General features: G+C 33.3%; 1 protein-coding gene across 1 annotated transcript; it reads right to left on the bottom strand.

Annotated features, from left to right (window-relative positions):
* Positions 1 to 100: 100 nt before the first annotated feature.
* On the bottom strand, positions 101 to 6077 carry LOC108222026 (uncharacterized). The gene is made up of 3 exons (XM_017396255.2): positions 5722 to 6077; positions 1065 to 1179; positions 101 to 290 (listed from the first exon to the last, which is right to left on the bottom strand). Exons 1-3 carry the CDS (start codon positions 5938 to 5940, stop codon positions 217 to 219), a joined length of 408 nt encoding a protein of 135 aa, XP_017251744.1. The 5' UTR covers positions 5941 to 6077; the 3' UTR covers positions 101 to 216.
* Positions 6078 to 8886: the final 2809 nt, after the last annotated feature.

An 8886-nucleotide genomic window follows, 5' to 3' on the forward strand; every position in this document is an offset into this window, starting at 1 on the left:
GGGAGAACTCTGTTTTAGGTATCCTGTAAGTTCATGTAGCTGTCAAAACACAGACTAGGATAACAACTCAAATCATAAATTTTAAGAAAAGAGCAGTCTCTAGACCAAATATTTATCCTTCATATATGAGCTGATGCAGAAACAGTTATACATGGTCAATACAAAGTTCAGATTTAGCAAATTAACAGCTGGTTGGGAAAATATATTGAGTTTTTTTTAACGAACTTGACGGACTTTTTCTTCTTGTCCCAGTCCAAGTGATTTTTGAGCATTTGAAATTCCTTCTGGATCTGCAGATAAAATAGTTAAAACTGATTGGCATGGAAGAAAGAACTTAGGTACAAACAAATATATTTCGCCATTAATACAGAATGAGTATTGAGGATGTGGAAATAGTCCATGTCTTCATGATATATAATACAATATCGAGTCTAGCACATGATTGCATGATAAACATACCGCTCTTTATGTACCAGTTCTCAGATTTCTTAGTGCAATAATTTTGCATTTCATATTTTTAAACCATGTCCAGTTATGACATCCTTTCCGCTTACATCTAGAGGAAAATTCCTTCTAAAATGAGATGATTTTCTGGAACTGACTACCCCTTTTCAAAAGAGGAAACCATTTTTCAAATTGATCATTTGCGATGACTTTTTTCACTATAGTTAAATAACGGAAAATATTTTCCAGGAAAATGATTTCCTAGAAATATTTTCTCAAAATAATTTCCGGTATTTTTCGGCAACAAACGGACCCAAAATTAAACATTATCATGTGTGTTCCTGATAACTGGTCTCCACAAAGAGAGCAGTAACTGAAAATAGATGTCTAGAGTTCACTTTCCCAGCTTTTCTCCATGTGCATAAAAAAATAATAGAAAGTGTTTCCAAAAAAGAAAAAATAGCAAAAAAAGGGGGATGATCATAGGTTAGTAATCTATAACTATTTATATGATGATATGATCATGAGAATTAGTTAGAGCCTCATTTTTCATACCTGATATGAAGGTGATTCAATTACAACTAAGGTATCATAATATAATATATATGTAGATATCATACCGAAGAACTGGGTAAAGATGCGCGTAAAGAAACTCAAGTTGCGAGAAACATTATATGCCATTGCAGGAGGAAGAGGTTTGACAATAGTGTCGATACTGAACACGCTCTGAAGAAACTGCATTTCAGACAGATAATACATAAATTTGTAACATATAAATAACAATTCAAAATCACATTACCGACAGGAGAACAATGATAGCATGCAAAGAAAGTGTAAGACTGGTATACAGTAAGTTACAAAAAAATATAACAGTACAAATCATCACAAAGAATTAATGAATACTAATGGATTTGCCACAACTTCAGGAAGAACAAAATATATTAATATACATGTCATAAGAAACAAAAAGCTATTTCCATTAATATAAAAAAGCCTAAGAGCTTCAACAAAGATATTCATTATTAAAACATTAAGCTGGACATTATTTATCTTAAATTTATAAAATAATAATAAGATTATAATACCAGGCACCAAGATTGCAACCTATCTTCAACTCCACATATGAGGAAAATCTTTTTGGACGTCATGTATAACTGGTATCATTAATTAATGAAATACACACTTTATTAAATAAAGCTCCTCCCTGCATGCATGTGTGATGGGTTGCAAATCTACTTACATAAACTTCGAGTTACTGGTAACAGAGGGGGTTGGTTGGAGTGTTTATCCAAGTATTTTGTATGGTATGGAAATGGTATAGGACGTTCTAGGGACAATGTTTATAATTATAGATGACTTTTTGGAGTTTTATTCAAAAGTCTCTACTACAGGATTTCAGATAGCCCTTTGGCTGGAAGGTTATTTACCAGCAAACCCAAATTGACTATGTTTAAGTTTGAAATAGGTAACACAAGTAAGAACAAAGGAGCCATGAGATCAAGGATTAAGCTAGCATAACATCTTTAACTTGAGCTCTCAACTTCATTCACTAATTTCGTATGCCTAGGAGCCAGGAACGACTCAAAAGAACACTGGTCCGGGCAGTTGATGAAACCTGGGGAGAGGTGGAGAAGCAATTTAAGAAGCTGCAGGAATCTATGACAGTTTTTCGCCAGTAACTATCAATGGTAGTTGTCATCGAGAATAGACACAAAACTATCACTAATACCAATCAAGAAGAGTAAATAAATCGCACTCATTACAGAACATAAGGACTGGGGGGGGGGGCCTAACAACCCAGGATGGTATATAAAAATTTATCACTAATGGAGATTCTAAATCTTGAATTTCTAAAGCTGGCCTATTATTAGGATTTAACAGAACACTATGGTGCAAAATGTATAACTTTGTTCTTCCAATTTGGACAGTGTTACACAAAGGTGATACAAACCAACATAGGCAAAGATTCACATCAGATGCTTTACAAAATATGTTTTACAAGGAATGGTGTAATATAGTGCCAAGAATTTCCAGTCATTTAAATAAGCTAAAACAAATACTTGCTTTAGGAGTATTACATCCAATTTAAAAGGTTGTTAGTATGAGCTGATCAATTATTATTACAGCAACAAGTTGGTTGCATCTTTAGCAGATTGAAGGATAGGGACAAAATAGATGTGGAAGCTAGATACTTGATAATAGGCAACGCAAAGTGTCTATTTCCATAGAAGCTGAACTAAAGAATGCTGCCAATAGCTCTGTTTACCACAACTACCAATTCAGGACCCACACAACACTATATGAATACGAGTGACCAGCATAGGGTCCATGTACTGATTTTAATATAAAAATTGATAAAAGGAAAAAAGACTAAATGTTCATCAAAGAAAATTGGTGAAATGGTGAAAGAAAAACAGGCATAGGTCAGTGCCGCAATTCAGAATATGGAGAAAAAGACCTAGAAGCCCCAATTGGACAATTTCATACTATCATTGTCAAACAAATGAACCATGCGAGTTTGAAGCATGAAATAAACAATTAGCAAGACACATTTAGATATTAAAGGTGCACATGCAAATTATTACATACTATTAACAGGAAAAACAAGTAAGATTAGTTTCTAGAGGTACAAGGAAAAATGAAATCACTAACTACTTAAAGCAAAAGTATAAAAAATTTACTAGTAGATGTCCTTCCAATGGTAATCCTCAACATTCAAACTAAATTTGAATCATGCTTTAGTAATTCTGCATCAAAGTTGAGTATGTATGATTAAAGGATTAAATATCTTACAGGAACAACTTGTGCTCTGATTTTCAACTGACATCCACCTAAAACGCACTAGAAAAAGATAAACCCGAGCCATACAAATAATATAAGCTTTATAGATGTCATTATAATGGTAATCCTAAAAATTCAAACTAAATCCAAATCATCGTGCTTTATTAATCCGGCAAACATACATATGATTGAATCCTCAAACTTGTGTTTGAATCTCTATACACACACAAAATCTGGTTAAAGGCAATTGAAACAAGAACCCCCAACATTTAAACTGCACTAGAAACTTCAATCTGTACTAGTTAGGCGCCATATTATCGTCACAAAAAGTTCTGTTCTAAAATCTAAGAGAAAGGGCCCTGAGAGGCACAATTTGAGTACACAATGCCCCAAATTGTCACTGTCTAGAAAAAAGGCCCCCACAGTCACTTCTAAACTCCACTTAAAGTGGCGTTTACTATAACACATTAAAATGGAGCACGCATTGACGTTTACCAGGATTTACTTTTGTGCACATGCAAAACGTAACAAGAAGTCACGTTAGCAATTTAGTTTATAAACAAAAAAACTTAGACATTAACAATTGTTATCATTTTAGGGTTCACAATTTGTGTTTTTAAAATGATTTATTTATACTTGAAATTAAATCGACTGACGGTTAGGGTTTAGGATTGAGAGTTTAGGGCCTTTAGGACCTAAAAACTCGAGCCTAAACCCTAATTAATGCGAGGCTTCAGGGCCGGGAGGCCCGGAAGCCGAGAAACCGGAACAAGAAATATTTTGTGTTTTTTAACATTTAGGGTTTAGTGTTTCCTTTTGAGTTTTAGAATAATGCGTGTACGCTTTACAGTAACCGACGATCGGTTAGGGTTTAGGGCCTTTAGGCCCTAATCCCTCGGCCCTAAACCCTAATTAATGCGAGGCTTCAGGGCCGGGAGGCCCGGAAGCCGAGGAACCGGAGAAAGAAATATTTTGCCTTTTTTATCATTTAGGGTTTAGTGTTTCCTTTTGGGTTTTAGAATAATGCGCGTACACTTTACAGTAACCAACGACCGGTTAGGGTTTAGGGGTGAGGGTTTAGGGCCTTTAGGCCCTAATCTCTAGGCCCTAAACCCTAATTAATGCGAGGCTTCAGGGCCGGGAGGCCCGGAAGCCGTGGAACCGGAGAAAGAAATATTTTACGTTTTTTATCATTTAGGGTTTACTGTTTCCTTTAGTCCCTAAACACTCGAGCCTAAACCCTAATTAATTCGAGGCTTTAGGGCCGTGAGGCCCTAAAGCCGAGGAACCAAATTAAAAAAATAAATCTAAAAACATCCATAAATAATTTTTAATATTTTAGGGTTCATATTTGGGTTTTACAATGATTTATTTATACTTAAAACTAAATTAATGTTAAAAAATTAAAAAAAGTAATATACAAAACGCAACTTTAAAAAGCGTTTAGAATATAAGACACAATTTAAAGTTGCGTTTTGAGTTTTTTGAAATTTAAAAATGTCGTAAACGTTAGACTAAGTAACGTTTTATAGTTTTAATTTTAAAATAATCCACTAAAACGTCTGTTGAAGAGACGTTTCATCCTGTTCTTTTGAAGAAAAAAAAAAACAACGCTGCTTAAACTCACGTTTTGCTCTTAAGGCTTACCGAAGTTACGTTTTATAGCGAAACTTGGGGCCATTATACGGCAGGGTGCCTTTTTGGGCCATAGGACGGTGCCTGAGAGGGCCAACGCCCAAAATCTAACTGATCAAATATAAAACTATCCATCCACCACACACACAAAAGCTTAACCAACATACACAATCCAAAAATAAACTAAATTCAACAAATGGGCAATCTCGAAAACACGTAATAAACAACTAACAATCAAACAAAAATACGAACAAGCAAACCCACCACAGAAAAATCACCAAATGAATCAAATTAAACAAATGGGTCATCTCGAAAACACAAGATAAACAAAAAACAAGCAAAAGGGTCAATTTCAACCTGGTAATTGTGCTGAAAAGATGTCATTTGGTAATCCTAAAAATTCAAACTAAATCCAAATCATCGTGCTTTATTAATCCTGCAAACATACATATGATTGAATCCTCAAACTTGTGTTTGAATCTCTATACACACACAAAATCTCGTTAAAGGTAATTGAAACAAGAACCCCCAACATTTAAACTGCACTAGAAACTTCAGTCTGTACTAGTTAGGCGCCATATTATCGTGACAAAAAGTTGTATTCTAAGATCTAGCTGATCAAATATAAAACAGTCTATCCCACCACACACTCAAAAGCTTAATTAAGATACAAAATCCAAAAATAAACTAAATTCAACAAAAGGGCGATCTCAAAAACACGTAATAAACAACTAACAATCAAACACAAACACGAACAAGCAAACCCACCACAGAAAAATCACCAAATGAATCAAATCAAACAAATGGGTCATCTCGAAAACACAAGATAAACAAAAAACAAGCAAAAGGGTCAATTTCAACCTGGTAATTGCGCTGAAAAGAGTAACGAAGTTGAGGATCCAATTCAGTGATTGAATCATCTTCATATGTTTTCTCAACACCATTGTTTTTCTTGCGATGAAGATGCATGGTTGAACCTGACTGGTTTCTTGTCGCCTTTAGCTTTGCGTCTTTGAATTTCTCCTCTTCTTGTCCTCTCCATGGCGCTGACGCCAGCAGCTCTTTCTTTGTTTTCGCCATTTCTGACAATAGAGTTAACTCTCCGCCCTTCAACTGTGTCTATCTGTTTATCTTCCTAGTTCTGACTTCTGAGATTGTTTGTATCTGTAAAGCGCCGTCGTTTAATGCTAGATTATCTTCGTTTGTGAAATTTCGGGTTCAAAAAATGTGAGTTACCCAGAAAGTTATTAAATGTATCCGAATGCTGACATGGAATATATATAAATAACAATAGTTTTAATACTCCCTCCATCCCAAATTAGATGGCCCCGTTGACTTTGGGCACACAGTTTAAGGTTCATTGACCGTATAGCTACATGACTTATTTTTAAAATTTTATTTTTGTAAATAAATATTTAAATATGAAATTTTTATTTACAAAAGAAAAAATAAAAAAATATATTTCGGAAGTAGACGGTCAATGCACCTAAAGTTACGTGCCCAAAGTCAACGGGGTCATCTAATTTGGGATGGAAATGGTAATACGGTTTTTCACCCATGGGCACACAATAAGCACTAACTCCTATGAGTTTGGTGCATTTTTATTGGTCATCAAATCATAAAAAGGATGCCCCCTGCATATACATCAAGTCCACCAATCAAAATCCACCAAATTTATCAAATTTAGTGCTTAATGTGTGCCCATGGGCACACACTAGAAAGACCCTTAATAATAATATGAGAAATGTTAGAAATTTTAAAAGAAAATTTTTTAAAAAATTAAGTAGTCATTTGGGAAGTTAGTACTTCGTTATTTCTTGTAAATATAATGGGCCTTCTTCATAACGGCGGACTCAGAAATTTTTGCTAGTGGGTGCTTTATATAAATGTTAACAATATCAGGAGAAGATTTAAAGTACTGAGAGGCAGGGAGGCGGTTAAAGTTTTCTTTTTCACTCTTATTTCTGTGTTGTTGGCCTTGTGGCTGCGGTAAGATTGTTTTATATAGACTCTATTTTAATTTACTATGCTATACCTAATGGGTTAGTAGTGGGTTCTTGTGAATTATCAAATTGTTTTTGTAAAATTTTTTACTGTATATAATAGATTTAGGAGCAGCCAAGTGGGTTCCTTGGCACCCAGTACCAAGGCTGTAGGTCCGCCCATGCTTCTTCATGCATTTTCACTCTAATATTTCATATATTTTTTCAAGTTATTTTGGGTTTTTTTGCCAGTCCCCTCCATAAATTTCGTAGCCAACGGAATTTCCATCGATTTTTAATCTGGTGCCGAGCCTCAATTTTTTTATTTATTATTTAATTTGTTTACTTCAATAATCTTCTTTTTTTTGGAAAGGTTTGTATCCTTTTAATTAAGTTCGGTTTGTTTTCTGTATCCACATCATCATCACAGTTTTTGATTTACTTCTTTTTTCGTTTCAAGCGGAGTTTATTAGGCTCAAGAATTAATTGTCGGTCTCGTGACTTCGACTATCAATTCTAAGTTTTTTATTTTTATTTATTTTCAGTTTACTTTTATTCCGGTTTCGGCTTATATTTTCGACTATTAGATTTAAACTTTTTTAATTATTTTCGGTTTGCTTTTATTTTAGTTTTCGGTTTGTATTTTCATTTTGTTTTCTGCATGGTTAACTAAATTGATGGTAACAGGCTTATCGTCTATACTTAGCTAGTTTAATTTATTGCTTGTTACTCTGTCTTTTGTAGGTGGTTGTGTAATATCCGTATTTATTTATTAATAATTTTAGTTTAATAATTTGATTAGAATAAAAATTAGTAAGTTGATTTAATAATAACAATAATAAATGTGAATTAGAATTAAATGTGATTAGAAAATGATTTGAAAATAATTAGCAAAAAGAAAACGATTTGAAAATAGACTTTAAAAAGAAAGAGAGTTAGAGTTGGATGATCAATAATAAAAAGAGTTAGAATTAGATTAGAAGTCTAATTAGAATTGGGTAAAAGATAATACTCCCTCTATCCCATTTTAACTGATGTTTGACTTTTTAACACGTATATTGAGGTGTAAAAAAACAATACCTACACTCAATAAAATAATACAATTCTTATATCAAATAAAAGTTTAGGTTCAAAACTTTTATTTGGCATAAATTTTATAAAAAATAATTATGTTTAGATTTGATTTTTTTGACACCTTAAATACGTGTAAAAAAATCAAAAGCAGTTAAAATGGGACGGAGGGAGTATATACTTATATATAAATCGGTTATACATTAGAACCACACACGTTTAGCAAAACCTTAACTGAGTATTACGATACAAGCCGCAGAGAGAGAGCGCAAGGGAGCACGGTAAAAGAGAATCAATATTGGACTAGCAAGTAAGGTTCCACCTAGGCATGTCAATGGGTCGGGTTTGGATCGGATCAGCCTAAATCCATATCCATATCCATTTATTTTATCGGATTCGGATCCGGATCGGATTGAGACCGGATTTTTTAAGGACCAATCCATATCCAGATCTATTAGGAACACGGATCACGGATCGGATATCCGAATCCATTTAATTTTTTTTGATTTTTTTAGATTTAAAAATATTAAAAAAAAATCATGTCGGTGATTCTTCAAGTTCCGAAAGGACAAGATTAAACGAGATTTCATGATGTAAGTAGCATGATATATTTTCATTCTATAAAAAAAAATCACAAATTAAGTTAGAAAGAAAATACACAGAATAGTATAATTTCGAGGATACTAGTTGCTCTAACTTTAAAGCTCATACATACTCCTTTTGTTTGTTAATATACGATATTTGAATTTTTGACACACATTTTTAAGTGTTTTGACCGGTTAGTTAACTGTATTTTTAATATTTTTTTTATCCTGAATAAAAATAAGTAATCAAAATTTTAATTTACAAAAAAATCAATTAAAAATAATCAATATATATATATATATAAAGGAGGATGCGGGCGTCTCCAGGATTGTTCGATTCAGTCTTCTGATTTTTCTTAAATTTCGGATAGAAAATAGAGTTATAATTC

This window comes from Daucus carota, chromosome 1 (genome assembly GCF_001625215.2).
Source record: "Daucus carota subsp. sativus chromosome 1, DH1 v3.0, whole genome shotgun sequence".
In the NCBI taxonomy this organism is placed as follows: Eukaryota; Viridiplantae; Streptophyta; class Magnoliopsida; order Apiales; family Apiaceae; genus Daucus; species Daucus carota.

Bases quoted from the DNA above. Each gene is read 5' to 3' on its own strand.
- LOC108222026 (XM_017396255.2), bottom strand. From the start codon at position 5,940: ATGGCGAAAACAAAGAAAGAGCTGCTGGCGTCAGCGCCATGGAGAGGA. The intron at 1,180-5,721 runs GTTGAAATTGAC...TCTGAAATGCAG, and splicing joins CTTTTCAGCGCAATTACCAG to TTTCTTCAGAGCGTGTTCAG. The intron at 291-1,064 runs GTATGATATCTA...TTTTATCTGCAG, and splicing joins CATCTTTACCCAGTTCTTCG to ATCCAGAAGGAATTTCAAAT.